The sequence below is a fragment of the Garra rufa genome, chromosome 25 (genome assembly GCF_049309525.1).
Source record: "Garra rufa chromosome 25, GarRuf1.0, whole genome shotgun sequence".
Taxonomy (NCBI): domain Eukaryota; kingdom Metazoa; phylum Chordata; class Actinopteri; order Cypriniformes; family Cyprinidae; genus Garra; species Garra rufa.
Genome location: NC_133385.1, coordinates 31,417,027 through 31,433,706, shown reverse-complemented (window position 1 = coordinate 31,433,706; position 16,680 = coordinate 31,417,027). Strand labels below are relative to the sequence as shown.

The following is a 16,680-nucleotide window of genomic DNA, read 5'->3' as shown; positions in this document are numbered from 1 at the left end:
CATCGGATTTGGAGAAATGTAGCATTATGTCACTTGCTCACCAATGGATCCTCTGCAGCGAATGGGTGCCGTCAGAATGAGTCCAAACTGCTTATAAAAAACATCCACAAGTAATCCACACCACTCTAGTCCATCAATTAACACCTTGTGAAGCGAAAAGCTGAGTGTTTGTAAGAAACAAATCCATTATTAAGACCATAATATACATAATATTGCTTTCTCCAGTGAAAAAGAGTGAAAAAGCGGTCTAGTCTGAATTAAGGAGATGAATATGCACAGATGAAGCACAGTTTACCAGCAAAAACAGTCTCAAACAGATCTAAACAAATATGTGGGTGGATTTTGATGCGAGGACAACAGAGGATGGATTATTTTGTCTTGAAGAAATGGTTTCAAGATGTTAATTGGTGGATTGGAGTGGTGTGAATTACTTGTGGATTATTGTGATGTTTTTATCAGCTGTTTGGACTTTCATTCTGACGGCACCCATTCGCTGCAGAATGGGTCGGGTGCCGTCAAAAAACGTAATGCTACATTTTTTCAAATCTGATGAAGAAACAAACTCATCCACATCCTGTATGGCCCGAGGATGTGTATATATTCAGCAAATTTTCATTTTTGGGTGAACTATTTCTTTAATGAGGCACAATTATATGGTTTAGCCTTGCATTTATGATGTTGTTCCCTGCATCCCCAACCTTATAAAACATATTTGTAACCCTTTTTGGTTTGAAACTCATAACCTTTTAGATTTTTTCTCAATTTTATTAAGTTTGAAAATAAGGAACTATTGTTAAATGCTTTTAATATCCACTAGATATTTCAGTTACATCAATATATGTTTCAAATCAACATATTAATATGGGTTTAATATGTGGCTGTAGCTATAAACATGTTTTGTTTTCTTGCAAATCCCACTAAGTACTCAGTGTTTTTTCAACTGGTTTTGCTTCTTCAAATCTGCCGAAATCATACTAAAGTTAACAAAAACTCTTACAAACAAACATTTTGCTTTATTTGAAGGAATAGTTCACCCAAATTTGAAACTTTGCTAGAAATGTACTCACCCTCAGGCCATCCAAGATGTAGATGAGTTTGTTTCTTCATCAGATTTGAAGAAATGTAGCATTACATCACTTGCTCACCAATGGATCCTCTGCAGTGAATGGGTGCCGTCAGAATGAGTCCACAAATATCCACAAGTAATCCACACCACTCTAGTCCATCAATGAACACCTTGTGGAGTGAAAAGCTGACATTTGAACATAAATAAGGCTAAAATATCTAGTCCTCTATCCATAATATTGCTTTCTCCAGTGAAAAAGCTGTCTAGTCTGAATTAAGGAGATAAATATGCACAGATCAAGCACAGTTTACCAGTTTGAAACAGATCTAAACAAATATGTGGGTGGATTTTGATGTGAGGACAACAGAGGATGGATTATTTTGTCTAGAAGCAATGGTTTCAAGATGTTAATTGATGGATTGGAGTGGTGTGAATTACTTGTGGATCATTTGGATCATTGTTTTATCAGCTGTTTGGACAGGAATAAAAAAAAAAAGTAAATAAAATAGGTAATCACTAGTTACACTGCTGTTCAAAAGTTTGGGATCAGTACAATTTTTATGTTTTTTTTTAATATATTTAAAAATATATTTTTTTTCTGCTCATCAAGGCTGCATTAATTTGATTTAAAATACAGAAAAAAACTGTAATATCGTGAAATATTATTGTAATTTAAAATAGTGGTTTTCTACTTTAATATACTTTAAAATAGAATTGATTCCTATGATGCAAAGCTGAATTTCCAGCACACACACACACACACACACACACACACACATATATATATATATATATATATATATATATATATATATATATAATTATTATTATTTTTTATTTATTTATTATTTTTTAATCTGTGATACTTTTTTTGATTCTTTGATGAATAAAACATTAAAAAGAACAGCATTTATTTAAAATAGACATCTTTTCTAACAATATACACTACCGTTCAAAGTTTGGGGTCAGTACATTTTTTCTTTGAAAGTAATTAATACTTTTATTCAGCAAGGATGTGTTAAATTGATAAAAAGTAGACTTGTATTGTTAGATAAAATTTGTATTTTTAATAAATGCTGTTCTTTTTAACATTGTACTCATCAAAGAATCCTGAAAAATATCACAGGTTCCAACATTGATAAAAAAACAGCATATTAGAATGATTTCTGAATGATCATGTGAAGTGACTAGAAAGTATATTAAAATAGCAATAATATTTCTTTTCTCTATTTTGATCAAATAAATGGAACTTTGAGGAAGATAATATTTTATGCATAAGATTTTGGATAATTTCCTTGGATTTTAAGTTTACATTGTAATTATGACATTTTGAATTGTGAGATATAAACTTAAAATTGCGAGAAAAACATTTGGGATAAAAAACTAAATACTGAGAAAATTGCCTTTAAAGTTGTCCAAATTAAGTTCTTAGCCATGCATATCAAAAATTAAGATTTGATATATTTACGGGTAGAAAATCTACAAATATCTTCATGGAACATGATCTTTACTTAATATCCTAATGATTTTTGCCATAAAAGAAAAATGTATAATTTTGACCCATACAATGTTTTGTTGGCTATTGCTACTTAAGACGGTTTTGTGGTCCAAGGTCACATTTTTCCATCCTGTGGCAGAAACAAGTTTCTAAACTAAACCGTACAAAACTCTTTAACCCTAAATATTAGAAATATTTACAATATGCAAAAATAACTGATAATGTTGATCGTTCATAAATCCTGCACAACTATGCTACGACAAAAATCAAAGGAAAGGAAATAACGAAACATTTTCATATTTTGTAATGTTTGTATTTTGTTTCATCGTCACAAAATGGGTACATGGGGAGGAACAAGCCTTTCAAAAGAACCTGAGGTATTTTGCGTCAAGCAGCCTAAGGTATCAAGATTTTCTCTTTAAAAAAATTCCCTATATCAATTAGTTTTGTTGATACGATGCTATTCACACAACATATAATAATAATAATAATAATAAAGTTGCCAACTATTTAACAGTTTCAGCAAAAAAGGACAGCCTGCATCTTTTTATTACATGTTTTAAATAATGATAACAATGTCTTTAAAATTATAGTACAGGAAAGGAAAAGGAAATACAGGTAATGTCTCACACAAGGAAAACAAATTACAGCAGCACAAATACAGGATTTGCCATACAGAAAAGCTAACTGAAAAAAATACAGACATAAATAAATCGCAGAACTATCTCCCATTCACATTTGCACACACACACACACACACACACATACATATTTAACCTTTGGAGCGTTCTAGAGATGAAAGGGAAAAGGGGAGTGAAGGAGAGAAAGAGTAGAAATAGAGAAAGCTCAGAGCTCAGACATGTAATTGACTCATTAAAAGCTCCCCTGAGAAGAAAGCAAGCAGAATGTATTGTCACCATAGTGCAGATTCTGTTCTTATCAGTTCCTTATAAAGTTTACGATCCAATGGAAACTACGAACTCAGCCAGGTTTAAATGCATCTAGTGTCTAGTTTAGGGGTTTATCTCCTCTCCAAGATGTCAGTCATTTGCAACATCCATCCACACATCGTCCCACAATCAGACCCAAACAAACAATAAATAATGTCATAAATATGCAGAACAAATGGGGGACACAGACAAACCCCTTTAGAGTCCCTGTTGTGTTTTTTTATCCCTTCATTTTGTCTTGTGTGCTTGTTAATACAAAAATCTAATTCTTGAAAACCAAAATGAGTCGCTACTCATTTTACAATGCTGGGGTATCATACATATTTTCTTCTAGATGACTCTAGATTATTCATGCTGGATTAAAGTCTTTAATAATTCAAGCCAGCAGGCTGGAGAGACAAACGAAAGCCATACCAAATATGCTTTAGTTTGTGACGCACACACCGCAGGACATCAATGGTTACAAGTGATTTTTTACGTTTACGTTTTTTGTAAAGCGTCGTGGTACCCTTTCAATGAGAATCGTCCAAAAACTTCCCTCTTAAAGCAACAGAAAGTGCATTTAAACATCAGATAATTCCTGGTTATGAAGACAAAGGAGGACGAAAAAAGAAAACATATTGCTTGTAGTTGCGTATCAGTTCTGCGAAGGTGTGTTTTTGTAAATATCACTGAAAAAGTGAGATCAACACTGAAGAGGAAAAATAAAAACTCCACATCTTTATATTATTTCTCATTACCAGAATGAACCAGTAGAATAAATTAAAACGGTAACTAAAACGACAAATTAAAACGTTCATCGCAATCACTGTTCGTATAGGAAGGAAAACAGCAGCCTTGACGCATGCTTCGTGAGAGGAACGTGGGTTGCACAAGAGTTCGAGCATCTCCACTTGGGCACAGGATGGGGAAGGACGAGACCCTGAAATCTGGGTAACAAAAGAATGACAGAAAACATTATGGGAAAACGCCCACAATGCGTTTCCTTCATGACATGCCTGGTTCCTCCTCCAGGATTCCATGAATGCTGGGATACAGGAGCAGGGTGGACAAGAGCACGGCACAAAGAGGCCTTCATTCAGCCAGTAAAAGCATGTACCACCGAGGCTTAGTCTGTGCTGACTCCTTGTGCTGTCCGGGGCGGCATAATAAAAGAAACAAGTGTGAGCGTAACAGCCATGCTTGATTCTCAATACACCAAAAAGGCTGGTAAAGCTTTTATGAGGAATAGGGGAGGGATTCTGCAACTGCAGTCTCAGCTCGTCATCGTCTGGGGATGGCTATGGCTTAAAAACAGTAGAAAGACAAAGCAAAGTCAATCTGCGTCCGGTTCCACCGGCTTAAAAAGACAAAAAAACTCCCATTTCTGAGAAGCCTATGAACTAATATGAACGTTCCACAGCCTTGTCAGGCCCCACTCTTAGTCATTCTTGCTCATAAGTGGCGCCCGTCCGTCTGTGCGTAAAAGTCCCCAGGGGCTGTGCAGGTGATGTCAGGATACTTCAATGATTTCCATGCTTCCAGAGAAGCTGGATTGTTTGCTGATCTTCCCCAGTTCCTCCCGTGAACGTGTCTCCGATATCCCCTCCTCAAACTCCATCTGACAGCTGCGGCGTTTGAACTGCTTATCAGCGGCGCTGGAAGTAGGAGCATCCTCGTGCCAGCTTCCCCTCGAGTCTCGAGGCTCCCTCACCTTCTCTCGAAGGCGCACAGCCTCGCATGGGCCGGGGAGGCTGCTGCACCCCAGTGCAGGAAAGTGTACCGCTCCTCCTCCACCTCCGTTACTGTTCATTGACTCCGAGCTGTAGAACCAAGGGGCTTCGCCTGTTGGCGTAACAGGGGTCGTGGCCTGTACGGTGTCTCGATGCTTGGTCCACATGGGCCCGGTGCCCACAGTGGGAAGGCTGAGCAGCAGGGAGGGCTTCAGATTGTCGTCAAGACTTGGACTTTTATGTGCGGAGAGCGAGTGTCCGAAGTTTAGGCTGTGCGTGTGCACGGGAGAACTTCCAGCGCTGCTACCGTTGTGCTTGCTTTTCCTCCGCGAACGAGGTCGGGAGCTGCTCTCAGGGAAAAGGCTTGGAGATTCAGCTAAACTTGGGCTGATGGGTGAGTACTGGCATACGCCATTGGCTTCTCCGGCCTTGGGGCTATCAAGCTTGCAGAGTTTGGGAACATCCTCGGTGTGCGAAGGCGCGAGGCGCGGACAGTGGTTGGGCTCGTAGACCGATTTGATGTCAAGCGAGAAAGATCGCTTGAGCCGGTTGGTGTCCAGGATACGCTCTGCAGAGAGATTCAAGCCATTGAAGCCCTGCTGGAGGGAGGTTGGAGAAGGTAGCTTGGCGTCCAATTCTGTGCCGTCCTTCTCGGCCTCCAGGCGACTCTTTTCAGGATCACCGGAGGATTCTCCTCTAGGTTCTGACTGCTCCAACTTGTCCTGTCCTGAGGACAAAGCCTTTAGCAACCTCAGACCTTTCTCAAACTCCAGCAGCTGTCCCAGGAAGTTGAAGTTGGGTGATATTGAAGGTCTGCGGTCCTTCACAAACCTGGAAACACAAGAAGATAAGGGTCATAAGTGTCAATTTTTTTAAATTGAGATTGAGGGTGTGTTCACACTTGTAGTTCGGTTCATTTGGTCCATTTGATCTGTACCAAAAAGGAAAATGATACATTTGGCCCTGGACATTTTTGACAGCGAACCTAAAGATGCCAAACCAAAAGGCATAGTGATATGTTTATAACCTGATTGGTCGGGTTAAATTATGTATATTTTGTGACGGTACTCACCGAACACTTCAAACAAAAGGAAAAGGTGCATTCGACTTAAAGCGCTGCTTCTATTTTTGGTTTGTTTAGAAGTATTTGGTCTGTGTTGCGTTCATATTTCATTCGAACTGCACCAAAGTTTATTTGGAAGCAGACTGAGACTCATCTTTTTAGCTCTTTTTAGCTTTTTCGTCTCTATCCACTTGTTTGGTGCGCACCAGAATTCAAATGGCGTTCACACTTACTCAAATAAACCGCACTAACAGAGCAATTGCACCAGAGTTTGTTTTAATTGAACCAAACATGACAAGTGTGAACATCCTTATACCCATGAAGAAATAAGCTTTTAAATTGATGTATGGTTTGTTAGGATAGGACAATATTTGGCCCGAGATACAACTATTTAAAAATCTGGAAAAAAAAATAAAATAAAATCGCCTTTAGTTCTTAGCAATGCATATTACTAATCAAAAATTAAGTTTTAAAATATTTACGGTAGGAAATAAAATGATTGAAATACAATCAATATTCTAATGATTTTTTGGCATAAAAGAAAAATGTATTATTTTGACCCATGCAATGTTTTGTTGGCTATTGCTACAAATATACCCATGCTACTTATGACTGGTTTTGTGGCCCAGGGTCACATATATGGAAAGGAAGACATCGTCAACACAAAGACGCATCATGTGAGCTTGTAAAGGCTTTAAACAAAACTATGTGTTTAGGACGACAGGTTTTGTTGCAGGAAATGGATCTAAAATTACAGCTAGCAGAAAATGTCTTTCTGAGACTGTGCAATTTAAGCTGCAGGGTGTCTGAGTGATTTTACCTGTACGCGTCATCTGATGACAAGCCCATTGTCTTCATGATATAAGCAATGGCGATGGTAGCGGACCTGGAGATGCCGGCTAAACAATGGACAATGACTCGACAGTTGGAAACCTTGGCTTTGTCTGAAAGGGAGAAGGGAAGCACGTGAGCAAACACAAAACACGCAAGACAACCAAATACCTCTTCAGCGACAAGCCGTGTCATTTCTGCAAACATGCTTTGAGGATCAAATTTAACATGCAAAGTTCACTTGATATCTGGATCTTACCAATAAACTCGTTGGTTTTGTCTAGCCATGGCAGGAGTTTTTCACAGTAGTTGTCATTGACGGGAATGCGCATGAAATGGCTTTCAGAGATGAACTCTGGCTTTGGGCAGGTGTTGCTTGCATTTAACACATATGTGATGCCATTTTGAGCCATCAGATCCTGAAAGTGCAAAGAACCAAGGTATGAAATATGCAATGTGATTAAGTTTCTAACATTCCAAGACCTTACAATCAGTCGTACCTTGTTGAGCACATCTTTTTGGGAGCCCAGGTAGAGATGGGGCAGGATTCGTGTGGGACCAACATTTGCCACAGGCAAACATGGTTGAGACAAGCTCATAGGCAGAGTAGCCACTGGCTTGCCTTCACACAGGCCCGGGAAACAGGATGAGAATGCTGCAAAACCACCTAAAGAAACAGAAAAAGAGAGAACATGTTAGGAACAAAATGACCCCCTACCTATGTGAAAGAAGACAGACAAGACCAACAAGAACGCTGGATTTGCAGACTGTCAACATGGTCATTGTTGTAGCATAAGTCGTTATGTAAGGGATGCAACTCAAAATCTCTCAAGCAGGACAAAGAACTCAACAAAGAGCAACCTGTAATAATAATAAGAGGCATATTTCAAGTCAAAACATTTCGTACTAACAAAAGACCTGCTGATGTCACATATAATTTGTCAAAACTCAAGCAAGAGAGGATTCAGATGTTATAAACAAGATTATGCCAATCTAGGTCAGTGCATGTATGAACGTAGGCCAGTTGGCCTAAAGAAGGATTCGGTCTCTTTAAGAGGCGGGTGGCTCCACTTTTGGTATTTGTCCGCTGGAGCTCCTTTTCCTGAATGACCTAATATCCTCAACTGAACAATTGCGTCAGGCTTAGAGAATGAGGGTGGTCACAGGTGCAGACCAAGCCCTTGAATCACAGCTCTAGGGCGTTGGGTGTCTGGACAGCGGCATGCATACAAATGCAAGGTAAAAATCTGCAAAGAGTCTTCATTGAGCCATGCAGTGCTGCCAGAAAGCGTGAGCCCCGGCAGATGGGTTTAGACCTTAATCTCAGATGAGCTCCATGAGAATCTGGGACATGGTAACCCTGGGAGTGTGCACACACAGCAGTCAACCAGGGAGCCATGAAATCATTTCATCCCGGCCAATAGTCCAAACAAAAGTGACTGTGTTAAACAGATCTGGGCGGGAAGGAGGAGTTAAAACGAATGAGTCAATAAAATGAGTCATGGCAAATAAAGAGCGAGGTGATAAGGAGGTTTACAACAAAGAGAAACGTCAGTATTGCATGACATCATGCAGAATCTATACATCAATTAACTGTGAACTTTAAAAGCCACCTGCTTGGTGCTAACTGACAACGAGGAACACCTGTCCCTCTTATCCATGTGCTAATCAACAACTATTTTTGTTTGGGGGTGCCTGGTGCTTTGAGAGCTTGAGCGACAACCTGTCTGTTTCCTGCTATTAGTGGCAATGGCCGGTACAATGACATCATCTCCCAACACAGAAGACTGAGAGGTGATTTGCATGTCACTCAAGCAGAACCAACGGGCCCCTGGTGCCTCCTCCATACGCTCTCGAAACCATGTAGATGAATGACTGCCGACCAAATGTTCTACGACCCCCATCCTGGTTCAAATACACCCTCCCCCCGAAACCACATTGATACAACCATCAAATCCTGGATGTCTTTTTCTCCATCCCCCAACTGTAACTCCCCTCACTGGCCCAGTGACATAACTGCCTAAAAAGGGTTGGTCATTATGTCAACACTGTCAAGTAACACTCCAGATTTAGCCTGGTTAAAGGGTTAGTTCACCCAAAAATGAAAATTTGCCAATTACTTATTCACCCTCAAGGCATCCTAGGTGTATATGACTTTCTTCTTTCAGACAAATCCAATCAGAGTTATATTACAAATTATCCTGGCCCCTTCCAGCTCTATTATTGCAATGGGCGGGTATTTCTTGTCAACAGTGTAAAACAAGTCCAATAAAGTGCATCCACTTGGGGCTGAATAAAGGTCTCCTGTAGCAAATCGATGTGTTTTTGCAATAAAACATAATAATCACTTAGCTTCTCTAGCTTGTGCTAACTTTTGTACACGGAAGCTGCCCCAACCGGATAACATAAGATGTAGGCTGTAAGACGTGAGTCTCATGAAAACCAACGTTTGTTTGCAGGAGCAAAGGAAGCAAAATTGCAACGGAAAACCAGTCTGCTCTTGGCTTATGTCAAAATCCTCCGACATTCTTCTTTACAAATCCTCATTTTTGTCTTCTAATTTGTGACCGTTGTTTTTTTCGGTCATCGAAAAACAATTATTATTGTTTTCTGTCTTCTGAGTGGCGTATGCACAACGCCGACGTCCTACAACATCCGCCCAGAGCTGCTTCCATGTACAACAGTGAGCGCAAGCTAGATTAAAGTGATCATTATGTTTTAAATATGGATTTTTTTCTTACAAAAACGAATCGATTCGCTACAGGAGACCTTTATTTACCCTGCGGAGCCATGTGAGGCACTTTTTATTATGGATGGATTCACTTTATTGGACTTGTTTTGACCTGTTGATGAGAAACACCCATCTATTGTCATGATAAAGCTTGAAAGAGCCAGGACATTTTTTAATATAACTCTGATTGGATTCATCTGAAAGAAGGAAGTCATATACACCTAGGATTCCTGAAGGATGAGCAAATAATAAGCTCATTTTCATTTTTGGATGAAGTAACCCCTTAAAACCGGCTTCCTTTCCCACATCCCTCAAATGCGTTACTTTTGCCAAAACAGGGAAGCAACGCTGACCTCCCATCCTCCTTCCTTGAACTCAAAGGTCAAGGATTTCAAAGGGACAAGATCTCCTTTGGAGATCTTTCATCTCCTCAAGGATTTGGAACATTGTCCTCCTTCCAAGATCTACTTTATATAGCTTCCTCGAGGGAAAAAAGTGTTACTGGACCACAGCAACACAAACAGGAACAAGTAAAGCACCACATTGTTGAAAAGCCAAGAGAGGAAATACTTGAGTGAGGTCATCAGCTATCATTTCTAACTGGGCGGTGGTGGTGACAGTTAGGATTACAAGGAAACCATAAGCTTCCGTATCTGTCTTAACATCTTGCTAATGTCGAATTGACGAACGATTACTTTTACTCCTGCAGCAAAAATAAAGAATTTTCCAAATACACTTTTAAAAGTTGTTGTGATGCACAATGCACAGACGCACTAACAATTACAGCCATGACCGACTTAGGCAACATTAGTCACTTTTATAGACTCCAGTTACGTAAGAGGGCAGTGGTGACGTTTCTCGAAAACCACTAGGCATATGAGTGCAAGTGTGTTTTCGGCAAAAGAAGTGTGCCAGGGTCAATCTCACGCTGGACGAAAAGGCAATGTGCCACTCGCACACTTACTCTAAGTTTTTTTTCTCCCTCTGCGAAGCTTACATAACCTCCATTCAACATCCAACTTTCTCTGACGTGCCTCAGACCTCAGGTCTTCAGAAAAAGTGCAATAAACTTTCGAAGGAGGAACTGTAACATCATGGAAGAATTTGCAGGGTGAATAGCTCCTACAGAGCCTGTAACGCTCGGGTGGGATACTTATCTAAATTCTCTGCAGCTGCAATAAGGTTACGTTTTTGCGCATATGGCCTTTAATGATTGAGTCGCGTTTGTGGTTAATAACACAGAGTGCACAGTTCATTAACTCCGGCCTTTGATATCACTTCATTGTCCCTGCGGCACCTGACCTCCATCTTTAGGAGCCCCTCAGTTTTTCATCTTTTCAGCTGGGCTCTATAGCCACTCTCACACAGGCTTCCATTCAACGCTCTACATCCAGCAGCATTGATGGGCCCCTGAATGAAACTAATGCACATCAACACACACACACACACACACACACACACACACACACACACACAAGTCTCCAGATGCAGAAGACATGACGCCATTGAGGAGCAGCCCCCATCTGTCCCCATCTCTGCGCGCACACACACACTTATTAGCATCTCAATAAGGCCCCAATGACATCATTGCACACATGCATGCTGCACAATGAGGAACACAAAAAACAGCAGGGGGTTGGTGGCTACCTCATCACTCCCGGCGCTTTGTGTCATGCTTGACAGATTAGAAGTGTTAAACCCCGGGACCCTGTATCATCGAATCATTAACTGTTGGCGCTATTACAATTATTGCATTTCTGCCCTTAAGCCATTACGAAAGCGTAGACGTCATTGCAATAAAAGTAAATTGCTTGGCAAAGTCCAACTTGGTGACATCAGTATGCACACTAGTAACTCAAATATGCATGTGTGCAAAAAGTACTCAAATCAAATAAATCTGATGCACGTCCGTTTAGTTTTCTACTTTTCTAGGAGCAATGCTAAGTTAACCTAACTCTTTAACACACATCTATGGTTAAAGAAATCCAACATCAGCCAGAAAAGAAAGAGCAAGAGCATGAAACGTATCGCATAACCTCGAACCGACACGTGTTTGACAGGTACTGATGGAAAAGCATAATCGGTCCAGGTGACAACCGATGCTACACACCTCTCAGCTTGCGTTCTTTCCTCATCTTGCGGACTCTGATTTTGAGCCTCATGTCTGTTGGCTGGATCCCCGGCCAGAAGCAGTTCTCCGGAGGGGATATGACCACGTCTAGGGGCATCCGCACCAGCCCGTCCAAACCGCAGTCCAATAACTATGCGTCCAACAAAAAGGTAAGCGGGTGAAACTCCACAGGAAAGCGTCAACCGCGTCCCCCTCACAGAAACGAGGGCAGAAGAAGTGTGTGGTCTTTCCTCAGGAGTGCCACGGATCCTTCCTCGATCTCATTCTGTGTGGCAACAACTGAAAGTGGAGCTCGCTATTGTTGTACAGCCTCCGTTCGAGTCTTTCCCCGCCTTCTCTCTCTCTCTCTGTGTGACCTTAGAGTGAATGAGCTCATTTGCCGTGAGCATAGTCTGCCCTGTCTCTCTCCTTTCTCGCTTACTTTCACTCTGTCTCCCCCCCCCCCGTCCTTCCTCTCTCTCTCTCTCGCTCACTCTTACTCTATGTGAGCCGAATCTGGCTTATGAGTAAGGCATGCAACCGCATTCCTTACTCACCGAGCAAATATGCAGCCACCTTAGGGGCCCAGTCGATGTTTTTCTGAAAATGAAAAAATAACACCCTCTCAACTGTTTTAGACAGAAACCAGACTGCGAGTACACACTTTATGTATGTACACAAAGACGCGTTTGATCTTCTCCTTTCACACTACTTCTAAATGCATTCAATTTACAATAACATTACATTGCATTGTGCAAATTTTAAAATGTTGTATAAATTGATGAATTTTTATTGAGATAAGTGAATAGAAATGAATATTTTTCTTAAGATAAGATTTACTAAATGGAAAATTAGCATTAGAGCGCAATTCCAGAAAAGCACTGATGGGAAGGGAAAATTCTGACAATGCAATCTACCAAGAGCAGCGCAAATTACTGTCTAATGCTTTTTCTGGCCGTTAAATAATGGCGCAAATACCAGTAATTTGACGAGTGCAATTGTTGGTAAATCAAGTTGTGTAATTAATTTTAATACTCTCCTCCCATATCCCTGCTGAAAAAAACAACTAAAACCAGCCTAGGCTGGTTGGCTGGTCTTAGCTGGTTTAAGCTGGAAGTAGCTGGTTTTAGCTGGTCTCCCAGGCTGGTCAGGCTGGTTTTAGCTGGTGCTTTCCCAGCCTGACCAGCTAAGACCAACCTAACCAGCCTGGCCACGCTGGAAAAGTGGACAAAACCCCTCTAAAACCAGGCTGCTGACCAGCTAAAACCAGGCTGGTTGACCGGCGCAAGCTGTTAGTAAATCTGGCTTTTATTGTGAATAAATTTTGCATCTGAATTTTGCGTTATCAGCTAATTTCCTGATTTCTTTGAGGGGATGTTCTATGGGCGGGAGTGTGCTTGGGCCTTTATTTTTCGATCTAATATTTACGAAAAGGAATGCACATTTTATGTATGAACGCGAAAAGAGAATGGAAAATGATAACAGTAGAAGCTTTTGTTTCTGCTCTCATAGCCGCAAAACTACAGCAAATACTTTGGGTTTGTTTTAACTTTTTTTTTTTTTTCGCAATCAAATCAAACTTATGATTTACATCAGCAAAGTTTAAAGGGACAGATAGTTCACCCAAAAATGAAAATTCTGTCATTAATTACTCACCCTCATGTCATTCGAAACCTGTAAGATTTTAGTTTATCTTCGAAACACAAATTAAGATATTTTTATTAAAGTCCGAGAGGTTTCTGAACCTGCATAAATATCAACGCAAAGCTTCAAGGATCTGAAAGGTAGTAAAGAAAATTGTTAAAATCGTCTATGTGACATCAGTGGTTCAATCGTAATTTTTTGTTAAGCTATGATTACGATTCTGTTAAATGAACGATTTTTATTTATTTTTTGTAAATCTGACTTATGATCGCTGGCTATTCACAAAGAACACGTCTTTGGGTCTAAAACGTGAAATAAAGTGCTCAGGTATGATTAAAAAATGCCTACTCTGCCATGTTGCCGTCAAAACAGTTGCCAAGCCAACCTGCTACTGTAAACAAAAGCTTGCAACACTTGCCCCGCCTTCATGCTCTTCTGATTGGTCCATTGTTTTGGAACTGACATTGATGAGTAGCGCTGCGTGTTAAAATTGTAATTCTGTTACTTGACACGGCATCTTAAAGGGGTGCTATTATGCTTTTTCACTTTTTGAACTTTAGCCAGTGTGTGGTGTGTACGTTTTGGCATAAAAAACATCTACAAAGTTACAAATCTCAAAGTCCACTCCAAAGGGAGATATTTAGTTTTTAAAAAGTCCCTTTTCAAGAACTACAACGAATGGCTGATTTGGACTACAGCGTTTGTTTTCCGCATGCAATGATGTCACAACGTGGTATCCCGCCTACAGAAATTCAATTCATTGGCGGGTGGGGGATTCGCCTAACTTTAGCATGTATTATAGACAGCCGCTTCTGAGATGCCCTCAGCGAGCCGCAGGTCGTCTCAGCTTTAACTAAAGAGTCCGCGAACTGCTCCGGTAGCCGTGCTGGAGCGGCGCCATTGACGTGCGGTATTAGAGGTTTCAAACACATGCAGAGTCGCGGCTGATGTAAACACGAACCCTGACTAATGATCATCCGTGCACGTGCAGACGTAGACGTAGACGTGCAGTGTGTGGTAAGACATTTACTCATTCATTCAGTGTCGATAGCTTCACTGGCCTTATGGTTTCGGGCATGAAAATAATAAATACATTAGCACAATAATGATAATATCATGTATCGGCGATCTCGCAGGCTGAAGATAGGACCAACAATACTGTAGCGTTTTATTAACTCACCTTTCATGCATCATAGGTGTATATGACTTCCTTCTTTCAGACGAATGCAATCGGAGTTACATTAAAAAATAATCCTAGCTCTCCCAAGCGTTAGAACTGAACGGTATAGATGAGTGTTTCTCTCCATCAGTCCAAAACAAAGTCGATCCATAATAAAAAAAAGTGCCTCATATGGCTCCGGGGCAGTCGGTAAAAGCCTCCTTTAGCAATCCAATGTGTTTTTGTAAGAAAAATATCCAGAGTTAAAACGCAAGAATCACTTTAATCTTGTTTGCTGCTTTGGGAAGGGGCGCGGCAGGGCGGAACGCGGTCTACGCTGTTTGCCAATCGCAACGCAGTGGGACTTCTGACCAATCACAACACATTTGGTTTTTCGGAAGGCGGAACCCGGAACTAATCGAGCCGTTTGTGCCAGCCTGGGGAGAAAGCTTTTCTAATAATGTAAATTATGTGAAAAATAATGCGTTTTTCGAACCACCAAGCATGAGAGCATGTTCAAGTACACCCCCAAAACAAAATAAAGACTTTGTAAAAGAGCATAATAGGACCCCTTTAAATACGAGATGCTGCAAAAGACACAAGTGCAATGGTCATACATGTCCTTATATTGCCAACTACACACGTGGTAATAATTTTTTTAAAATGGGATTTAAAAAATGAAATAACTAACAAATTTTGGGTTTGAAATAACCATATTTTGGTTTTGATTACTTTTCGATTATGCAGACTCACATGAAAACACAAGGAATTGTTTAAACAAGTCTTTATTTTTGTTTTCTTTGCGCACAAAACGGATTCTCGTAGCTTTATGAAACCTACTACCTTTTTGGGACTTGAAAGTGGTAGTTACGTTGCTGTCTATGCAGGGTCAGAACGCTTTCGGATTTCATCAAAAATACCTTATTTTTTGTTCCGAAGGTGAACGAAGGTCTTACGGGTTTAGAACGACACAAGAGTGAGTAATTAAAGACTGAATTTTCATTTTTGAGTGAACTATGCCTTTAAATCCCATCTGGCTAGTGCGCTTCAACAACACTTCCTGTAATGTTAAAGAACTAGGTCAGTAGGCAGAAAGGAGGCAGTCTTTTGTGCCTGTTCGAATGCTTTCAACCACATGAGCATTTATACTATAAACGCAATCTGGTCGGTTGCATTTTTGACCTCTGGAAGTGGTCAAAAGTGGACAAGCTCAAAGTATTTCAAACCCTGTTTACTCCTGTATTTAGCATTGTTCAGTTGCGATTGGGTCGACAAACACGCACCTTAGTACCAAATGTAAACAGCCTAAAATGCCCCTGTAGTGCAAGGTCATGGGTTCTACTCCCAATAAATGGACATACTTAATGCACTACGAACGCTGGAAAAAGCGAAAATGTAGTGTATTTCCGTAGTTTAGAAAATCATTTAGCCAGATGCAATATAAGCACATAAGACCAGATCCAGGCTGGTGTATGCTGGCCAGTTCTGGTTAGATTGCATCATTCGCTTCTTTGTGAATGTTTACCACGTGCATCTCAATGGCTGATCATACTGCTCGTAATGGTGCAATAGGGAGTTGTATCAGAATACAACACATTACACCGCAGGATCATCTATCAGGTGAAGCCAAGGAACCACATCATTCATGCAGTGAAGCTTTTATACAGTGTGCAATTTATAAAGTGTTACCACAATATATTGAATCTATTTATACAGCGCTTTTGGGGTCTAACAGAGGACGGTGTGTGCCAGCGAGAGGAATTTTTGTGTGAATGCGTGTGTTGAGTAGGAGGGGGTTAGCGCTGATAGCGCTTTTTGTCAGAGCACCAGTGACATGCGATACGCGGATACATCAGTCCATGATGTAATGCTTACGGGGCCCCAGCTGTCATGCCTGAGGTGTGAGGTAGCCTCCA

General features: G+C 40.6%; 1 protein-coding gene across 1 annotated transcript; it reads right to left on the bottom strand.

Annotated features, from left to right (window-relative positions):
* Positions 1-3,095: 3,095 nt before the first annotated feature.
* On the bottom strand, positions 3,096-12,298 carry dusp8a (dual specificity phosphatase 8a). The gene is made up of 5 exons (XM_073831745.1): positions 11,962-12,298; positions 7,621-7,787; positions 7,380-7,539; positions 7,110-7,233; positions 3,096-6,057 (listed from the first exon to the last, which is right to left on the bottom strand). The coding sequence occupies exons 1-5, from the start codon at positions 12,077-12,079 to the stop codon at positions 5,007-5,009; spliced, it is 1,620 nt and encodes a 539-aa protein (XP_073687846.1). The 5' UTR covers positions 12,080-12,298; the 3' UTR covers positions 3,096-5,006.
* Between the last annotated feature and the right edge of the window lie 4,382 nt (positions 12,299-16,680).

Excerpts from the sequence above, each read along its gene's own strand:
- dusp8a (XM_073831745.1), bottom strand. The coding sequence starts at position 12,079 with ATGCCCCTAGACGTGGTCATATCCCCTCCGGAGAACTGCTTCTGGCCG. Across the intron at positions 7,788-11,961 it reads GAAAGAACGCAAGCTGAGAG|GTGGTTTTGCAGCATTCTCA; the intron begins GTGTGTAGCATC and ends CTGTTTCTTTAG. Across the intron at positions 7,540-7,620 it reads AAAAAGATGTGCTCAACAAG|GATCTGATGGCTCAAAATGG; the intron begins GTACGACTGATT and ends TTGCACTTTCAG.